At 41.5% G+C, this 21,648-nt stretch overlaps 2 protein-coding genes across 3 annotated transcripts; both read left to right on the plus strand.

Moving 5' to 3' along the window:
• Window positions 1-70: 70 nt before the first annotated feature.
• Window positions 71-11,413, plus strand: gnaq (guanine nucleotide binding protein (G protein), q polypeptide). Of its 2 annotated transcripts, none has more exons than XM_031577658.2 (8): window positions 71-2,079; window positions 2,756-2,895; window positions 3,854-4,038; window positions 5,306-5,460; window positions 6,098-6,226; window positions 6,503-6,632; window positions 7,339-7,492; window positions 7,797-11,413. In XM_031577658.2, exons 2-8 carry the CDS (start codon window positions 2,760-2,762, stop codon window positions 7,985-7,987), a joined length of 1,080 nt encoding a protein of 359 aa, XP_031433518.1. In that variant the 5' UTR covers window positions 71-2,079; window positions 2,756-2,759; the 3' UTR covers window positions 7,988-11,413. The 2 variants fall into 2 exon arrangements, with proteins under 2 accessions (XP_031433518.1, XP_031433519.1); XM_031577659.2 differs by having other exon boundaries at window positions 71-2,027.
• Window positions 11,414-11,516: 103 nt separating this feature from the next.
• On the plus strand, window positions 11,517-21,574 carry LOC105912811 (guanine nucleotide-binding protein subunit alpha-14-like). The gene is made up of 7 exons (XM_012841849.3): window positions 11,517-12,045; window positions 15,548-15,732; window positions 16,040-16,194; window positions 16,350-16,478; window positions 16,722-16,851; window positions 19,231-19,384; window positions 20,391-21,574. Exons 1-7 carry the CDS (start codon window positions 11,919-11,921, stop codon window positions 20,579-20,581), a joined length of 1,071 nt encoding a protein of 356 aa, XP_012697303.1. The 5' UTR covers window positions 11,517-11,918; the 3' UTR covers window positions 20,582-21,574.
• Window positions 21,575-21,648: the final 74 nt, after the last annotated feature.

Below are 21,648 nucleotides of genomic sequence, written 5' to 3' on the forward strand. Positions count from 1 at the left end.
AGGTTGTGTACCCTGATGCAACATGGTTGCCTGTGTTTGGTTTATTAAGAAAACCCTTGTGCATTCTCCGTCAGAACAGTGTTTTACCAGGTATGCTGAAATGTTTTTACTCCACGTTCTAAAAGGAGTCTTGCTTTCATATTGAGGACAGGATTGAGGTGTGATCTTTCAGTGTTCTTTATGGGTGCTGGTGGGAGGGATGTAGGGGTATTTGGGGGACCCAAGTATGGATAGGAACCCAAGTATGGATAGGAACCCAAGTATGGATAGGAACCCATAGACATGCCACTGGTCATGCATTTTATGGTAGAATTTGTATGGTGTGCTGTAGGCATCAACCTACAATCATTTAAATGTACACTAGGTGGTTTCTGTTCATTTAACAAAAATGACTGCTTTTAGACAAATAATTATACAACTTCTTTATCATACTTTCAATGTTTCCCAATATTACTGTGCCATTTACAGATTTTGTTTTGCTGTTTATGTTCCTGGGCTCTCAAAGTGTCAATATGTACAGAATAACTTGACTTATCATTTATATATAATATATGTATTCATTGTAGATCTAGACGCATTTCTACAGTTGCCATTTGAGTTAATTAGCACAACATTAATTGGCATGTATGGGTTTCTGTTAATTTAAACTATATATATATATATATATATCCTACAATTCGATATCAGTTTTTGGGTATGCAGATGGAATAATTTGGTATCCCATGTAATTATCTGGTATACTGATTAGCGCAACCGACTTATTTATTAGTAGTGTTTGTGTAGCTCTACTGCTGTCATCGTTATTTCACAATGCTTCCTGAAACTGCTCTCCCGGATGTACGTGTTCCTTGATTGAGTAGGGTTGTTTGCAGCCTTCATTAAAGACAACAGATGGCAGCATTGTCACAGGAGTGGGTGTTGCTTGCATACGTCTCAGTAGGTGGTCACAAAAACCCTCCTTCAGTCATACAATCGAAGATAAAGTACATATTATGTGAACACCTGTGCAATGTATGGATGTGTTTTCACTGAAGTTCTGCGCGTGTGCTGAAGTACCGTGAATGGCCCCCTACTTCTAATGCGTTGAAGTCCAAAGTGTTGTTGTAGTTTGACATTAAGTGGAAAGTTACTAGTCACGTTGATGTTTATTGCCAAGAGATTTATGGCACATTACCCTATGGCCGGAGAGATGTCCTCCCTTTCCCTCTGGGCCAATGTCATTCAGCAGGGAGTTGTTCTAATTTGACCATAGATATGTAATCTGGTGTTAAGTAGGCGTATTGCGTTTATTATCTTCAGTGTTTTCTCAAACATCGAACAGTTCTGAAGCAGGTCTGACTAACAGTGGTTCGGGCAAAAAGGAAGTTTCTTCCTCCTCCACTCCCCGAAGAAATGAGCTAAGGGAACGTCCCAGGGTCAATCCGGTGCATGCCTAAACGAGATGTTGGGAAGACATTCCGAGGACAACATTGCTGCAGTAGCCTGCCCCTCCATTCGTACAAAATGTCAGTGCATGAGATGTAAGTGTCTTATTTAAGGCATGGAAACTGTAGATTACTCATAGGGTATCCTGTAGCCCATGCAATTTAAACCAGATTAAATACTATTCAAAACAACAACGAAACATTCATTTCCCCAAAAGATACTGTTGCAAAGCCCAGGAGCAACGGAGCAACATTTAGGCAGCCCAATTACCCAATTTAGTAGGCCTAACGCATATGTCGGGCGAGTGGGGGGTGGAATCCTGCACAACATAAAATATACAAGCCACACAGGACATTGCCTACGTTGTCAAATTTATTTTACCGAACAAAAATATCGGACGTGCCGTTGCGTCGCATCGCTACTCTGACTGGGAAGTTGTTGGTGTGTCGTATTTCCCACACATTGGGTCAAACTGTTTCCTTACGGAGCGTCCTCCCAGCCACACACACACACCCCTCCTCAGTTCAAAACGTCACATGGCTGGGAGTGGATGGTGCCTTTAATGAAATTACATATGGAATAGCCGAAAGTGGGAATCGAAGGTACTTCAACAAGAATTAACCGGGTGCAAAAATGCCACAGCATATTTTTCAGGTATGCGGTCAAACTGTATGCTAAAACTGTTTTGTTTCTCAAGCTTTAGTATTTTTTCATTGGATTTTCCAGTAGATAACTGTATTCCAGTCTAGTGGTTCGAAGGGAATAGGAGTGAAAGTCCGCCATATTCCGCTTTACCACGCCCGGAGTCGAGCTATTGGGGAGAAAGACTTGAATATAACAGATTATTTCGTGCGATTATCTCTATCTTTACGTATTTCCAAACGCAAATAAGATCAAGGATCGTCGCCCCTTTTCATTTGAGAAAATAATCGATTTGGTGGGGGAAAAAAAGACCTGACAAGATTGAAAGACCATAGCTAATAAGAACGGATGACTATGGAGACAGTATTCCAAAAGGATCTGTTGCTCAAGTAAGAATTAAAAGCACATCAGTCCGACTTGGATTACACTCTATGGTTGTGTGAAACTCCGGGCAGAAGAACCTAAAACGGTCGGGATGAGCCAGACTAAAATAATTGTAGGTTTAGTGTGATTTCCGTGGACAATTTCATGAATCGAATTTATACATCTATTTTCTACAGGCTGAAAAACACATCATCTTACTGCGTGGCAATAGCTACACCCATGCATTGTTTTGTTTTTCCTCAACGGATTTTTTATAAAAGTCCTAAACAAGCAAAATAGTCACCCATAGCTTTTTCTTTCGGAGAATCATGACTCTGGACTCCATAATGGCGTGTTGCCTCACCGAGGAGGCAAAAGAAGCCAGGCGGATCAACGACGAAATCGAGAGGCAGCTCCGCCGGGACAAGAAAGACGCCCGTCGAGAGCTAAAGCTACTGCTGCTCGGTAAGAAACAGTCAAACACCCCATATTTACAGGCTTTCCTCTTGTAAGACTTGTTTGCAGTGATTGTCGTCATTTATGCAAAACTTTTTTGTGCATGTAAATAAGGTGGTTGAAGGGCCAGCGAGATAAATGTAATAATGGATATGACTGTTGTGGTTTAACCAGCATGTTTCCGATATGTACACGAATGTAACGAGAATCTTTGTATCTTTTAACATGGAATTACATGACCATTCACTCAGCTATTTGTAAACGTGTGGGTGTTAACAAACCTTTGCTGGTCTGGGGGCTCCAGATGTAGCCACACACACGCACACTAAGACAACGTTAATCACTGACATAGTGATATGTTGTTGGCACGGGAAAGGGTCGGATGTTTTTTGAAAGGAGCTTGTTTACTAATTCACATCTATCAGAGTAAGATGCTTGCCGTTTCCCTAAAGCAAGCTATATCCTTAAGTAATGGGCGTAGCACGCTCACACGCTGGGCTACTAAACCTATACCAACTCTTTTTTTTTTGCCAAAAAACCCTGTTCTGTTATGTGACTGGCTGTAACCCACGGCAAACCACATGGATATTCACAAAGGCCTGATCAGTAGCTATATGGTGCAGTAAACTAGGGGAGCGGGGCTACTGTAATTATTGACATGCGGGCATTTTAGCCAATGGCACTTCAATTGAAATTCTAAGAAACTATCGACTCTTCTCATAAATGCCATCAGTTTACAGCTAATCAGCACAACGTAAGTGCTGTGGTAATCATAAATAACATACCTGAAGGTTGGTACTTAAGTGTTTAATTAGAAGTCTAATACTAGTGAAGGTTCTTTTTTATTATTGCCCACCTAGTATGCTGTTGTTGTTTTAGGAGGTTTGTGTCGAGTAGGTCTCACCACTTATGACCTCCAGTTTGTGCATTTCCTAAACTGACATTGACCCTTGCACTCTGCTTTCAGGGACTGGTGAGAGTGGGAAGAGCACCTTTATCAAGCAAATGAGGATCATCCACGGGTCGGGTTACACCGAGGAGGACAAGAAAGGCTTCACCAAGCTGGTGTATCAGAACATCTTCACATCGGTGCAGTCCATGATTCGGGCCATGGAAACCCTGCTGATCCCCTACAAGTATGAGCACAACAAGGTACAATACGCTTCCCAGCTAAAAGTGCATGTTGTTCGGAACCGCACATACACGCTCTCGTGAGAGTAACCAGAGGTTGAGAGAGTGCTTAGAAGCATAAGGAGATCGTCTGTGGTTTGTGGTTTGGGGGGGGGGGGGGGGGGAGTGCTTTGACAATTGAGGTTTTACCTTCGCCTTTACCTTCTATGTATGTTTTGTTTGAAATATTTGTTTTTGTTTATTGGACTTTGTTTTATTTACTGGACTTTGGCTTGTCTTATTAAGTATTTATTTGATATTGACTTTAATTTGAGTCATTTTATATTTTCTTAATTCTTACAGTTTTTTTTATGCCGATCCTCAATGATTTGACTTTAGTTTCTCATTTTACCACATAGACTATATTTACTACATAGACTATATTTACTACATAGACTATATTATATTATATTTCACTTCAAGAGTCTGCAGCATGGCTTGGGCCCCTGCCAGAGAAAAACGCAATTCAAATAAAGTTATTACATATTATTGATAGGAGAGGTGCAGTCTATGGCACATTGTGCAATGTGTACAGCTGTGTCCCCAACTTACATCCATATTATCGTAAAACTCCTAGGGACTTCACCCTTGCCATGAAGTAGGCCAACTCATGAGACAAATGCCACGAGAGAGTAGTGGTGGTGGTGGTGGTGAGGGGGGACGGGCGGCCTCGAGAGGGACAGAATCACTTTGGTTAATCACGGCGCACGTCCTAACGAGATTATCCCCCCAAGCTATGAAATTAATTATACAAATTCACTGCCTTACAGAAATGTGCTGCCACCTTTTTTCCATTTCCAGATAGAGGCCGAAGGCAAGCCTATTTCTCATCGTTCTTTTTTTGTGTCTGACTGACTTAAGTGTTACGATGGGTCTCAAAACTCTTTTCTGAAGTTCTGCGTTAGTGGGTCAGCACTCGGCAGTAGTGTGTGTGGACTTTTGAGAACTGAAACTGAAACCTGGTTTCCTCAGAATCAGAAAACTAACATAATTGGGCCAGATGGCTGCTTGTGTAGCCTAGGAAGACTAGGTGATTGCTGTCAGCTAGGTGATTGCTGTCAGCTCGGAAAACGTTTTCATTAGGTGTATATATAGGTGTATGTTTTAATTCACTGACTGTGAGAAAGTACATAGTGTTTTCAATTAAAATGGCTGTAGTTTTTCCTGTTAATCTCTACTAGTTTCATGATCTCCAGTGTGTTTACTGTGGAGTTCACTTTTCTCCCCCTCACTGTTCATTCTTGTGTAGGGCAACGCTAATGTTGTACGTGAAGTGGATGTAGAGAAGGTCTCATCGTTTGTAAACCCTTATGTGGATGCCGTTAGGAGTCTATGGAATGACCCAGGAATCCAAGAGTGCTACGACCGAAGGAGGGAGTACCAGCTCTCCGACTCGACCAAATAGTGAGTGCTTCTCGTCGTCTTCTTCCTGCGCTCTGATTTAATTAAGTAATTTAGCTGGCCAGTGCCTTTGAGTACTAATGGAATTTGGCAGCAAAAACTGCTTTATTAAATTCCAGTTCTTGTCTTGGGGTTGAACTCAAATGGATGAATTACCTGTGAAGCAACATGTAAACTGGCCAGTTGTAGAGGATGAGATTTCATCTCAAGAAAAAAAGGGAAATGAACGTTATGTATTTATGCTGGTCTGAATTTTTCTTTTCAGTGGGCTGTAAATGTCCAGCTTCACTTTTACCCCCTTTTTTTTTTTTGCTTTGTCTGCATACTGTCAAAATGATATAATTAGGGGGAAAGACAGTAATCTTTATGAGGATCCGTGTCTTAGCAAACCCAAAATGAATTAAGTCTTTGTAAAGCTAGGATACTTTAAGTACAACATCTGAACTGTTTTTATCTTATTTACACATATCGATATGTACATGTTTTAATCTTGTTAAGATTAATGTTACTAATTTGGACATAACATTGGAACACATTTGTAAGTGTAATGGACATTCAGGGTTTCATTGTTGTCATCTCTCTTTCTCTTTCTCTCTCTCTGTCTCTCTCTCTCTCTCTCTGTCCCCCCCTCTCTCCTCAGTTACCTGAATGCTGTGGATCGCATTTCTGACCCGTATTTCGTGCCCACCCAACAAGATGTCCTCAGAGTCCGAGTACCCACCACAGGCATCATCGAGTATCCATTTGACCTTCAGAGTGTCATCTTTAGGTAACCCTTCACCAAGTCTCTGCTATAGCGTGGGGTAAAATCTCTTCCTGTAATGTGGGGCAAAATGTCTGTTCCTCCTCTCTCCGTCATGGAGGGATTCTGTCTTTCCCTGTTTTTATTTCTGCTTTTGTGTAGTCACACATGTTTTTCTCTGAGTGAAAAGCTGTTTTATCTGCCAGGCCTGTTGCGGTTTCTAAATCCCTTTACTGTAGTGAAAAGCCATAAACCACTACTCAAGAGTGATCTTTGACCTGCTCGTTCTTTGCTTCCTTGCAGGATGGTGGACGTGGGTGGCCAGCGGTCGGAGAGACGGAAGTGGATCCACTGCTTCGAGAACGTCACCTCCATAATGTTTTTGGTGGCGCTGAGTGAATATGACCAAGTCCTGGTCGAATCCGACAACGAGGTGAGGGCACTACCTGTTAACAGCCAGCAGGGGGAAGCTTTGAGACCGTCTTTCTCTCTCTCTCTGTCTTTCTCTCTGGGTCTGCGGTAGCTGCAAACATGGGTGTCTTGGGAGTGCTGCCCATGGGTGTTGCTCGCAGGATCGACAGGTGTTCCTGTATGTTAGTCATCATATGTTATTCTACAGCTATAGTTATTGATGTTCCTGTTGGTATTCAATTTCAAACCATCTCTAGGTTTTTTTTTTAAGGCTGTTCCAGTGCAGTGTATACTCAAACTCAAATGTATTTAATATGAAGAGCAATTTATGCATGCATACTTTTAGTTATACTAATGCACATATAGACTGGAAGAGAATGGCCATAATTTGCATGCATAAATTGATGAGTGAGCAGAACAGACCTGGCTGCTGTTTAAGTAGTGCTGTGGTTTTATGTATTGTATGAGAATCTCTGGCATCATGTCAGTCTGCAAAACCACCTCTGACCAGTAGAGGGCGACTTGTGATCATTTTTGCTCCACTGTTTTGAAAGGCTGGTATTACCAGGCCAGCTCTACAGAAGCCACAGACACCATTAAGCGTCCTCATGTGTCACACAGCAGTACCTCTAACAGCATTTGTCATGTTAGACTTAACCTTATATGAGTGTTTACTTTACACACGTGAAATACTATAATGTCACACTTTGTTTTGTTGTTCCTGACAGAACCGCATGGAGGAGAGCAAAGCGTTGTTTAGGACGATAATAACGTATCCCTGGTTCCAGAACTCCTCAGTCATACTGTTTCTGAATAAGAAAGATCTGTTGGAGGAGAAGATAATGTACTCTCATCTGGTGGATTACTTCCCAGAATATGATGGTCTGTATTTTGTCCTCACCTGTAGCTCACTATACTTATAGCATCAGCTAAATGCATAGACGTAAATAAACATGTGTATCTTATTTGAAAACTATATTGCCAAGTTCTAAGCTTATAGTTAATTATTAAGGCATATCTACACATCTTTCATAAAATGAGATAGAAATCAACCAACTGGAAGTCATCCAGTTGTTCTTTTCTTATTGAATCAATTGCAATTCATATTCGCATGTAATTCATATAGATGTGTGTGTTTCTCATTCAAATCAATTGTAATAATCAGTCTCAACTGGTTGCTTGCCAGGGCCTCAGCGGGATGCCCAGGCAGGGAGAGAGTTCATCTTGAAGATGTTTGTGGACCTGAACCCTGACAGCGACAAGATCATCTACTCACACTTCACCTGCGCCACTGACACCGAGAACATCCGCTTCGTCTTCGCCGCCGTCAAAGACACCATCCTGCAGCTCAACCTCAAAGAGTATAACCTCGTCTAGACACCCCCCCCCCATCCCTGAGAAGACAAACACGCAAAGTCTGTTAGTCTGTATCCAAGGAAAGAACATAAGCAGCTGGTCGCTGTATGAGTTTGTTGGATGGCTGCACACCCCCACCCAACCCCGCCCTACCCTCGTTGGCCATAGCTAGACCAGACCACCCCCTGCTGGCGTCGGCACGTGCAACGTGAAGATGTCCCACTTATCTTGCGCTTTGTTGCATCGTGGGTGTTGCCAATTTGAAAAACAAGCTTTCTCTTGAATAGGGACTGAGATATCAATAATTACGAAACTTGTCACTACTGCGCCCTTATTTATTTGCACCTTGGAGCTTGTTCACAGGGTTCATCTTGAATATTGTTGAATTATTCTAATTATTATTATTGTTATTATTATTATTATTATTCCATTTTAAATCAGAATCAGTTGTCAGTGAACGTTTACTGTACAAAACGTTTGGAGAGAGATGCTTCTGAGGCGGTTTGCCATGATTCCCATCCTTCAGATTTGGGTTTTCTTCTCTGAGGAACCTGTGGTTTATTCCATAGTGATTTCTCCTCCCTCAAAACATTTTTTTACTCTCTGGCTGAAATTTGAAGAATGTACATGTTCAAAACAAAATGCAAATTGGCTTGTGCTTTTTTTCTGGTCCCAAACGTACGAGCATTCTCCTGGGGGACAAATAGACTTTTTGTTTGTTTTTAACCTGTCTGTGTAGTTAATTACTGCAATTATTATGGCATTCTGTCCCAGACCTAAAGCAGATGAGAATGATCAGTTGCATGCAGGAGGCAGGTCTTAGCACCGCAACCACTGGATTGTCTCTCTCGCTTTTTTTTTAAATGTTTGCCATGGGAGTGAGTGTATATCGTATGGTTGACTGCGGTATTGTTATGGTATTGAGTTGAATTTAACTATGTGCCACAATTTTGTTTTTGCTTTTTATTGTTTTTAAATATGCTTGTCTTATATATTGCCAAATGCATAAAGCACCTAACCCAACCAAACCCACCCCGCGGGCACGCCCACACCCAGCCCTTCAGCAGGTACTGTCACACTAATGTGTTTAGAATGTTCTAGAATGAACGTTGCAAAGAATATCTGGCTCCATTTAGAACTTAACGTTGTTGATGAACACATTCTTTCACTAGAATGTCCACAACTCACCTGCCGAAGGGTCAAAGATGTGCCATGCCCACAAGACCCTAAACTTCAACTGCATCTCAACAAAATGTCTTCACAGCAGTATAAGACTTCTGGCTTCTTTATCACATAACCCCACCCTTAAACCAGAGGTGTATGCCTTTCAGTATGTCCCCATGTGAGTTATGCTTACCACTAGGTTGGCTTGAAGCCTTAGAGGCAGAACTCCCATAGTTTCCCCACAGTCTGCCACACCCAGTGCAGTGCTTCTGTTTTAACACAATACTTTGAACCATTCTGACTTTTGCCAAATAAATGTCCGGCCCTTATGCCAGATGGTCATGCTTTTGTCAGCGTAGTATTACAAACCAGATGGGAGGGATTTGTTGTCTTTAGGTTTTGTTTCTCTTGTTTTGAGTCATGATTTCACTCAGTATACAATCAACATTAATAGTGGAAGGAAATGGTGCTTCTCATTTTCTCATTTATCTTCTCTCGCTCTTTTTTGGTAAAATGATTTGTGATGAGTGTTTGCCTCTAAGCCAATGAAAATGGGCGATAACAGCCCACCCGTGTGTTCCTCCACACCCTTGTTTGCTAAGCTGATCTGAGGTTGTGGAACCCCTGAAGCCTGCCACAGTGGAGCAAGCCGATTGCCATGCTGACTGTTTCGTGTTCAATTTGATTTGTCACATTTGAGCAAGTTGAATTATTTAAAAAAAAATATATAAAACGAAAAATATTCCTTGTAAAAGGGCTTTTTTTTCAAAAGTTGTTTTTGCTGGTATAGTTACTGTATGGTGTTTGCATTAAGACTATCTTAAAATATTAGTGGAAATTGTAACACTCTAAAGGGCTTGTGGTACATGTTTTGAGATCCTACATGACCAATGACAAAACGAAGGAAATGGCGGGGGGGGTGGGAGTGTTTCCCTTGCCTCCCCTAGTCTCACTATTTGAGGCCTTAGCCAAATTTGTGTTTTTTCTGATTTGCTTCTGGAGAAGTGATGTTGAACTGTGCTAGTTTCTGTGTTGTTGAATCACGTGGGGTGAGACATCGAAGGGTAGGGGGTGTGTTCTAAGAAATTAAGCTAGTTTTTATGAACATTAGAAAGTGAGACCGTCCAGTCAACCCATGGTACTAGTATTTCACTGAAAGAGTTTTTTTTTTTTTTTTTTAAATGTTGATATATTGAATAGGGTGAAACCCGACCTGATGTGTGGAAGCTTACAGGCACAGTCTAAGCTTTCTGTTCACACTTCCTTGTATGGTTTTATCAAAGCAGTGCATTGTGCATGTATGCAGTGAGCCAAGATACTCAAATTTCCACCGTACATTCCCAACCCAGTTTGTCACTGTTTTTGCTCCTTTGTGAGGACCCAAGAAGCAGCAGTGTACAATTGTTCATCTTACTGTAACATTGGCCTTTTTAAAATGTTTACAGACCAGATTATTGAATCTCAAACAAATGAAGATGGAATGGCCTCAGTGGAAATGCCACTTTTGAGTTCCATAACACGAGTTTCACCTTTTTTCTGAATGTAAAGAACATTCCTGCCCTGTACAGTCGTCTCTTGCTGGTCAGCAATCACATTTGATGTTTTCACCCCCCTTCTCTCTCCCTTTCTCACTGACTATCTCACACACACCTCCCTCATCACCCCCTTCTTTCGCTCCCATACTCTGGACTACAGAAACGTCTGTGTTCGCTAATTCTGAAGTCTTTTTTGTGTTGGGACTTGTGTACCTGTGAGATACTGTGGGCCAGATACGTCCACTGTGACCTCACTGGGGCCGTTGCTGTGGCTCCCCCTTTATTGTGCAGTTGGTCGGTGTGGACGAAATGGACTGCAACTTAACCCTTAACATGTTGGCCAGAATGCCCTTGGATTGAGCTGTGGACTCATGTATTTGGTGGTCAAGCAGGAGGCTTGGCACATGTGGATTGCTCCTGGCCACAGCTGCAGTCCTCTCAGTACTTTCAATGGCACAGAACAATCTGCAGGGTTTTCAAAGAGTTAAAAAGTGTTAAAAAAAAGTTTTAAAAGTGAATTTTGGATGCTAATTATTTGCGCTACCATTTCGTATACAGAAGAAATGGCACCCTAAAATCTCTTATTCGAAGCACGAGGCTTCCCAGTCGTAATGTGCTGCTTTTCACTCTAAGATGTCTTTGTATTCCTTAGATCTCTCTTTTTCTCAAAGCATTGTCATTAGAACTCTTCTAAAATGCTTTCTAATTAAATGTTATGGAATAAATTATTCCAGTTTATAAAACCCAAGCCCTATTCTTCATGTGTTGTTTGTGTTGGTGTGCCGAAATGTTTTAGCCATACATTTTTTTTCACATCATGAAAGAAATTCAGAAAATGTTATATTGGTTTCCGCTCGCAGTCTGTCATTGATGCTTTTGAATTCGGTGTAAAGTCGCTACTTCAGGTCAGCACACGTAACTTAATCGAACACCTCACGCTTCATAGTAGAACATCTGAAATGCAACCCGCCCTGAAATTCCGTGTCATTCCCCGTAGGAAGCGGAAGAATGGAGTATTTTCCCTCAGAGCGCAGCTTTCTTACTGGGGAAACATTCCGACCAGTGGAATTCTGTGTATCTCCTGAAGATAATCTAAACGGTGTATGTGTTTTATATACTTCCGTGTACCTGGGTAGATAACTTCGTAAACTTTGAGGTCAATTTTGTTTTCAGCTTGTCATTTTACTTTGAAAAGTTTACTTCAGGTTTTTGTCATCGCGCATATCTGAGAAAACAGGATACATTTGCTCAAAATGAGTGAGTGGGATTGTTGTTTATCCGGCGAGGACCGAGAACGCATCAGAATTCACAGAGCGATTGAGAGACAACTGAACCGCGACAAAAGAGACTCTCAAAGGGAGCTAAAATTGCTGCTTCTCGGTAAGTATTCTGTGTGTGTGTGTGTGTGTGGTTCTTGCTGATGGTGGTGCAGGTGGCATTCCTTCAGTCCCCATAGCTTGGTTAATCTAGGTCATGTTGTGTGGTTACATAGCCAACTACATAGACTACCTGTTATTATTTCAATTTCAGGATGAGCAGATTGCAACCTTATCACTTAATACAGAGTGGTATGTATCCTTTGTATGCAGTGGCGGTTCTAATTTGTATGGTGCCCTGGGAGAACCATTCCCCTTCAGCGCCCGAAAAAAAGCACCAATCTGCGCTAACTAATTTATATTAAAATATTTGGAACGACCAAAATAAATAATCATAACATTGAAACATTCAGAACATTTAATAACAATTAAAGTCAATTAGGTCAAGACTAAACCAATTCACCGTGGTGGTGTGCAACAATATGTTTGTGAAAGTATATCTTCACAGTATTATGAATGAACTGTGGTTTGTTCGGTAGCATTGCGTAGAAGGACTGATTTGACCAATTTCATTAGTATTGCACAAACTTGGATTGATTCCCCCACTCCCCCCACCTTGGTCTTTTGAGTGGGAGATCTTCACAGACAGTAGACTGTCTAGCTCACAAGCTAGAGCCAGGGCTCCCACTACGACAAGGTTCATTTACCCACACGGTGACATGAGATAGGGTGACATTTGCGCGATTGGTTTCAACTAAGTGTAACGAATTTCTTTGTGAAGTCGCTCCGCGGCTCCATGTGACATGCCGCCCATACCTAGCTCCGCCACTGTAATTGTATGTATGCACTATAGTCAACCTTCTCTCAAATATCATCTCAGTTCTTAGAGTCATCAGACAGAGGACCCATGCAAATGTATGCAAAGCAATTATGCCTAGTATGGAAACCACATACAACTGTTGTCCCTATCTGGACGGTATCATCAGGGAGGTGTCCTCGGGCAGATGCATTGGGGCTGGATGTTTCATAGAACTTACATTTTCATGTTTCACCACTGCAGTTCCTGTTGTATTTGCAAACACACGGTATGGGTCCCATATTTTATGCTTAAATAAGCCTTTTATTTCATTGTTATAGAGAGCAACTACATCCTATCCTCTTTTAGCAGACTTGCTAAAAGCGATTGTTGTAGTTTCCAACCTGCATACTTTGTTAGAGAGAAAACGGATAGGTTTCCTGATAAAGCATGTTTCCTCATTCTTTGTTACACATTCAGGCTGATAGAGAGGTCGATATCTCTATTTCATCCTCCTTTTGCCAAACCTGTTCAACACGTGCAGGTGGCAGGAAAAAAAACTTCATGAAGAATAGGGCCCATCTTTGCCCCATTTAATTAAATTATCTCCTGTAGCCTGGGCTAAATAGTATTTTTTCACATTAGCTGCCTCCAGCAGATCTTGTCACCAAAGGTAGGGCCCTGACTCATTAGTCATTAGTGGACAGGAATGCATTATAACATAATGACATGTGGTTATGACAGCCTCAGTCTGTTGTGTAACCATTTTGACAACAAAGAGATTTCACAGTCTTTTGAAGGATTCACGATTATTACTCTTGGTGAAAAGACTCCTACTGACCTGGCCTGGCACCTGCTGTAGAGAATATAAATGTGGATGCAGTGATACATGATGAGCAATGCCTCTGTAGAACACCAGGGGGCATTCTAAACCTCATTCTCTTCACATTACTATAAGCCTATACATACTATTGGAGGTTGACAGAAATAGTTCAAAACGAATTCACCGTGGGTGAACCCATAGACATATACAGTGGGGAAAATAAGTATTTGAACCCTTGCCGAGTTTGGCCACTTGCAAAGAAATGTGTGATCTATAATTGTAATGGTAGGTGTATTTTAACAGTGAGAAATAGAATATCAACAAACAAATCCAGAAAACTGCATTTCATAACATTTATGACTTTATTTGTATTTGATGCAGAAAATAAGTATTTGAACCCCCAAGCAAACAGCAAGAATTCTGGCTCCCAATGACCAGTTATGTGCCCAAAAAGCACACAGATTAGTCCTCATTAGGCCTAACAAGGTACACATGATCTCAACTGGTGACGTGTATAAAAGAAACCTGTCCAAAGAATCATACTTACACCTTCAACCTCACCACCATGGGCAAGACCAAAGAGTTGACCAAAGATGTCAGAGATAAGATTGTAGACCTGCACAAGGCTGGAATGGGTTACAAAACCATCGGCAAGCAGCTTGGTGAGAAGCAGACAACTATTGGTGTGATTATTCGTAAATGGAAGCAACACCAAACAACTGTCAATCGCTCTGTGTCTGGGGCTCCATGCAAGATATCCCCTCGTGCGGTATCGGTGATCATCCGAAAGGTGCAGAATAACCCCAGAACTACACAGGGGGAGCTTGTGAATGATCTCAAGGCAGCTGGGACCACAGTCACCAAGAAAACCATTGGCAACACACTACGCCGTAATGGTTTGAAGTACTGCAGCATTCACAAGGTCCCCCTGCTCAAGGAAGCACATGTACAGGGCTGTCTGAAGTTTGCCAATGAACACTTGAATGATTCTAAGGAGGATTGGGAGACAGGATGTGGTCAGATGAGACCAAAATCAAGCTCTTTGGCATCAACTCGACTTGCCGCGTTTGGAGGGGGAAAAATGCTGAATATGACCCCAAGAACACCATCCCCACCGTCAAGCATGGAGGTGGAAACATTATGCTTTGGGGCTGTTTCTCTGCCAAGGGTACAGGACGACTCCACTGCATCGAGCCGACTATGGATGGGGCCATGTAACGTGGAATATTGGGCTTGAACCTCATTCCCTCATTCCCTCCTATTGAAAACGCAACCTTAAGGATTTGGAGAGGATCTGCAAAGAGGAGTGGACCAAAATCCCTCCTGAGATGTGTGTAAACCTGGTGACCAACTTACAGAAAAGTCTGACGTCTGTGCTTGCCAACAAGGGTTATTCCACCAAGTACTAAGTCATGTTTTGCTAGGGGTTCAAATACTTATTTTTTGCATCAAATGCAAATTAAGTCATAAATGTTATAAAATGCAGTTTTCTGGATTTTTTTGTTGATATTCTGTTTCTCACTGTTAAAATACACCTACTATTACAATTATAGATCACACATTTCTTTGCAAGTGGCCAAACTTGTGAAATCGGCAGGGGTTCAAATACTTATTTTCCCCACTGTATACATGTATATATGTCTATGGGTGAACCTACTTCCTTTGGCCTTTGTGTTTATTTCCTCAGGGGCTCCGCATTTTTTTAGGATGGGCAGTGCTTACCTTTGTAGAATAACACAGTATACATGCTCACTGTAAACACACACCTTTGTGACAAAAAATTAATAGAAAAGAGATGAGATACTACAGATATGATTTTTAACACATTGCTGACCGCACAAGGTTATTGAAATCAACATCCCTTTCTCCCTCCATATCTCTTCCTACTTTTTGCTCCATTTTTTGTATTTTTAAATATATTTTATTTCTCTCTCTCTCTCTCTCTAGGGACAGGAGAAAGTGGGAAGAGTACTTTCATCAAACAGATGAGGATCATCCATGGCGCCGGCTACTCCAACGACGACAAGAGAGGTTTCACCAAGCTGGTCTACCAGAACATTTTCCAGAATATTCAGGTCCTGATCCAGGCTATGGGGAACCTCAAAATCTCATTTGTGGATGACCACAACATAGTAGGTTTTCCTGTGGTTGCTACCGCACATGCTGTGGTAACCATTATTAGTAATTGCTTTTCGATAATTCATGGCGAAGTTGCTTCCACTTCTTTTATAAGAACAAAGGGCTGTGCTTGGTGTGACATGGATAACTTGGATGGCTCCAAGTATGGCAGCAAGTATCTAAATAATGGCAATAGAAGCAATAAGTGTCTACATTCTTCATAGATGATTGAAAGTTAGAGAAGAGTACAGGGTGTCTTTATAATAAATGGACCACTACACACCATTAGCTATGGTATCCAAGAATTGTGTTTCTTTGCAGCAATATGCTCAGATGCTGAGTAGCGTTCAGCCTGAGGTGGTGACCAGTATGGAACCTCGGTACGCAGAAGCTATCAAGCGGGTGTGGGCCGATCACGGGGTACAAGAGTGCTACGCCCGCCGGAGGGAATATCAACTCTCGGACTCGGCAAAATAGTGAGCTCTTTTTTTTTTTATCATTCCTCTCTTTGAGAAAGCACAAAAACTACAGCAAAAATAGAAGTTTTTTCTTTGAAGTTTCTAACTGTCTCTATCTCTCTGTTTGTGTGTGTGTGTGTGTGTGTGTGTGTGTGTGCGCGTGTGTTTTCTAGTTACCTGAGTGACATGGACAGGATATCCGTATTCAATTATTTGCCAACACTACAGGACATTCTTAGAGTTAGGGTGCCAACCACAGGGATTATTGAGTACCCTTTTGATCTCCAAACTGTCATCTTCAGGTGAGGACCTGTAGTATGCGGTATCCAGGATCCAGGGAAGTTTGTCTATGGTAGTTGTATGAGTCTGATCTTTAGTCGCTCCAGAAGCTGGTAAAGCAACTCCAAGTTTAAGGATTTGATATTTCGGGTAGCATATATTTAGCTGAAAATGTTGATGTGTAGAAAAGCTTTGGAGAAAAGTGTCTGCTGATGTTGTTTGGTCTGGTGTCTGAGAGGCGTTGTGTGATTGGTCATCTCTGACAGGATGGTGGACGTGGGGGGTCAGAGATCGGAGAGGAAGAAGTGGCTCAACTGCTTTGAGAATGTGACCTCTCTCATCTTCCTGGTGGCACTGAGTGAATATGACCAGGTGTTATATGAGAGTGACAAAGAGGTGAGGCCTGTGGATGTGTGTGTTGACACTTTGTAGGTGTAATACCAATTAACCATATCTTTTAGAATCAGCCTTTGGTCTTTTTATTTGTGCCCTGTAGCGAAGGGAGAGAGCAGTCACCCTTGAACCCGGATCTATAGGGTACCAAACCTGCACCCTGACTGCAATGCCAAAGAGCCTGGCTCGTTGGTATGGCAGTCAGAGCACATACTCAACCATAGTGACGGCACTCCGTCACACTGCCCTCCCCATTAGGAAGCGCACCCATGCACTTCATGCACACAGGGTACCAAACCTGCACCCTCGCACTGCCTGCGCAGCGCTGAGCCTGTTCAGAGTATGGCAGTCAGATCATATACTCAACCGTAGTGAAGGCACTCCAACACATTCCCATTCATGTCTTCTTCAACATGCTGGTTTAACATACCATATTTCAAAGCTCTTAGCTGAAGCAGTTGTTGAGATATGGAAATGTGACAGTTGCAGCTATGCACGGAAATTCATTAAACTTGGTGTGCATCCAAATAAGGTGCTAATGAACTAGCAGAGAAGAGGGCCAACTGTTGCGTCGGCACACAATGCCCCTGACGAGACCAAACAGTTGCACTTGCACACACTACAAAGCCTACAGCCAAAGACCAACTAGCACTTACGTTCTGCACCTGTGTGAAAGGAAATAACTCTCCATACAAAACCATAATCAAAGCAGCGTTTGCTTACCATTTTCACACCACTCTCGCTCATTACAGACGGTTTTGTAATATAGCTACTTCTAATCGGTGCACTAAATGGGTGCAGTCACAGGCCTACTACAGCGACAGGTTCAAAGGGCTTTCCCGAACCTGTGTCAAGAGCTGGAGATGAATGAAACCACCGATTTATAAATTTTTGCTGAGCCACCAGTCAGAGTGATCTCTCCCACCCTAGGGGTCTCTTTCGCTGATTCAACATGCTCAATCGGCTGAAAAGCCGCTGACACGGGTCAAACCAACATGGCGGGACACCTCAAAGACTAGGGCTGCAGACACTCGCCGATGGCCAGACATTGGCAGACGACTGACTGCCAGTTTGGTGTCAGGGGCTTTACATTGCAAGATATTGTGTAGTGAAGTGATAGATTTTTGTGTTCCTTGAACACTGTTTACTAGGTGGCGCCACTCAACAAACTTGTTGTGAGTTAGGGTAATGTGCCTCCTAGAGGTCAACTTTCCATAAAAAGGTCATAATTTTTGGCAAAGTGGTTTTCAAGCTACTGCCCAAAAAGTGCTTTGAGCCTACCCCACTTTAGGGGGCACTAAGATGAAGGGAAACACACACCTAGGGACACAAACGTATTCCTGTGCGGCTACTACCATACCAAGTCTCATGTGGATTGGTCAAGTGTAAGTATATGATATCGCCGACCAAAACTTGGGGGGGAAAAAACAGACAAACACTATATGACACAATAATATAATATAATATATAATATAATATAATATATATATATATATAATATAATAATAATAATAATAATAATAATAATAATAATTCCAAATGCAAAAACTATGATTATATTAATAAAGTATGCCTCAAACAAATTAGTGGCCAAGCAGGTCAGATGACCCAGAAGAAACTTTCGACATCTTCAGAAGAGGGTTCAGAGTACACGCAGCAAGTTTGGCGTGAATCCATCAAAGATTTGCTGAGATACGACACAACTTTCTGTTTGGCGGCTCTGCTGCCGATTTCGATTGGCTGTACCGGACAAACGGTTTCGAAAATCTAAATTAATTTTGATAGTTTGTGTGAGGATTTCATTGACTATATACAGCTTGACTACAGGTAGCTAGCGACTGCAGTGGCTTACAGTCTTGCTAAACAGAGAATCAGAGACATGACAAGCTCGTCGGCTTTGGCTGGATTCGAATCTCTGACGTTGCCTTTGCCAGGACACCAACTTGTCCTAGTGAGCTATTCTCAGTGCTGGAAATCACAGAGTTCAGTTACTTATATATAAGCAGTTCTTCACACTTCACAAACTTTGAACCATTGGTGGCACTAGAGGGTTCGAATGGGAGACATGAAACTTGGTGAAATTGATGAGGGAACTGGTCCCAAAGAGTGTGCCAAATTTAACAACTTCTGACCATGCGGTTCTAGGGGCTGCCATAGACTCCCATGGCAGAAGAAGATGTATAATAATAATAATAATATTAAGAAGAAGAATACGTAGAAACCCTCTAGGTGGCTTCGCTGCTTGGCCACCAATTAGACAATTGTAAATAACTGTTTTGAGTAATACTGGGACATAAGTTTACACAATGTATAATTTGGACTCTCTGACTATATGTAAACATGAAGTTAACTGAATAATTGTCATTTTTCTCTTTTTACCAGAACCGTATGATGGAGAGCAAAGCTCTTTTCAAGACCATTATCACCTCCAACTGGTTCTTGGACTCCTCCGTCATCCTCTTTCTCAACAAAACAGACCTTTTAAATGAGAAGATTTTACTCTCACACCTTGCCGACTACTTTCCTGCATATACTGGCAAGTACAGCATCTGTTATTTTTTAAGTAGAAGGACAATGGGCCTCATTCTCGAACGCAGTTGAGAAGAATTTAAGAAGGAATTTCTTCTGAACTCCACTTCCGGTGGATTTAGGAAAACATTTGGCATTCATGAATGTTTTCTCATCTGGGATTTGTTCTAAACTTCAGAAAACTTTCAGAACGCGAAATAGCAGTCGTAAATCGGCCCGAGTTTTCTCAAATGCGATTCCTCAAAAAACTACAAGATGCCCCTATTTAAGAAAACTCTTTCGGGGGAGCACAGCTCAGAACACTTCTGCTGCTTAAGACCACATTTTCAGGCGTTCATGAATCCGGCGGAGGTCTTTTTCTTACGTTGTTTTTCCGAAGTCCGTAAGAAACATTTCAGAAGAAACTTCAGAAAATGTTCGAGAATGAGGCCCAATGTTATGGTGGGTGGTGGTAGTATTGTCCAGTTTAAGAGGTATTTAAGTAATATGTGTGTATACTAGACTTTGGTAAATATTTCATTCGGGAAGTTTTTTCTTTCTTTCACATGATGTAATACTACTAAAACATATTTAGTAGGGTTTTTTATTTGTGTGTTTATATTTACAAATACAGACAGATCTGTATAAAAGTGGAGTATGTTGTGTGGGGAGGGGGGTGGCCATTGTTTGTGTCTAATGTATGCTAATATAGTACAGTCTTTCAAAGCATTCCGTTTTTTACCCCTCCTGCATTTTGTACATTGTACATTTCTATAAGTAGACATTTTCTATAAGTGTAAATACAGATTATAAATGTAGACTATGAGGAAGTATGTGGTCTGGATTTAAGGCTAGATTTACAGATTTGATCTTGCTTTTATTAGCGCCATTCTCAAAGAGTAGCTTACTCTGGCCTCAGTCTGTAGCGGGAGTGTCTGCCAAATTTGGGCTAGAGCAGAGTCAGATCAGGTCTCCCTCAGTTGAGGATACTATGCACTGCCATACTCTTGATGTGTCATGTGCCATTCTGGCAGGTCCCAAGTGTGATGCTGACAGTGCTCAGAAGTTCATCCTGAGGATGTACGAGGAACAGGCCCCAGACCGGCAGAAGTTACTCTACTCCCATTTCACTTGTGCCACTGACACAGAGAACATCCGCTTTGTCTTCCGTGCCGTCAAGCATACTTTACTACAAAACAACCTGGAGTTATTCAACCTGGGCTAAAAAAACAAGAACCAAGAAAGAGGCCACTTATTTTAGGACATGATGTGTGTGTGTATGTGTGTGTTATTCATTATATTGCATTTATGAGAACATTCTTTTTTTTTTAACGTTGATATAACTGTAGACTGAAGAGGAAGTGTCTGACAAAATGTAGCTGCTATCCCTGTGGGGTTGGTGCCAAGAGCGGCATGAGATGTGGGTGGGGCTGCAGTCAGAAATGACAGTCATGCTGGTTCAACCCTCAATACACAACCTTAGGCCTCTTTATAATGTACAGGACCTTTGCAAGATGCCATTTAATCTTATTCTAAGATTATTCTGAATTGCCATTCATGCTTATTTAAGGTATGGTCCATCGAAAAAGGTGCACTAGGCCTAATTCCACGTCTTTAAACATTCTGAAGCAGTTTGAAATGTTTGAGATCTATATTTCTGTAGAACAGATGGATTGCTTTTCAGCAGTGAAGATTTGGATAATGTGATCCTCCCTGTTCTTCAAGGAACACAAGGTCCTTACAACCTACTACCATTAACAGCCCTGAACAGCCATATCTCCAGCTTATCTCTCTGTATTTTTTGAAAGTCTGATCTACATCTGTTATGTGCCTATGCACTTCCTCTGTAACCAAAATTAATCTTTAATTGTTTTTTTTATGGGACTGTGTACATGGACATCACTGCAATTAGTACAAATCCCTGTCTTCATGTCTTAGTTGTAAACCACTGCGACGCCTAAAAATGTCAGGAGTTTCTAGCATTCCATTAATTTGTCAAAATGAGTAAATAAGCAAAATAATGTTCACAATGCAAATGGACGATTTAGAGCGAGAATGTAGTATGTCATCTTATGATGATACTTTTATTATGGTCTGTTTTGTTTTCTTCACATATGCTTTGTAATAATAAATTATTAAATGTGAGTAAGAGATTTCTGCTTTATGTGCAGTTCTGTTAATGTCCTTCTCTATGAGTGGATAGTACACCCTACATAGAAATAGGAATCACATTCATATGGGATATGGGATTAAGAAACTCTACAAATCTACTTGTCTTAATTTTGGTGTTTT

The sequence above is a fragment of the Clupea harengus genome, chromosome 12 (genome assembly GCF_900700415.2).
Source record: "Clupea harengus chromosome 12, Ch_v2.0.2, whole genome shotgun sequence".
NCBI lineage: Eukaryota > Metazoa > Chordata > Actinopteri > Clupeiformes > Clupeidae > Clupea > Clupea harengus.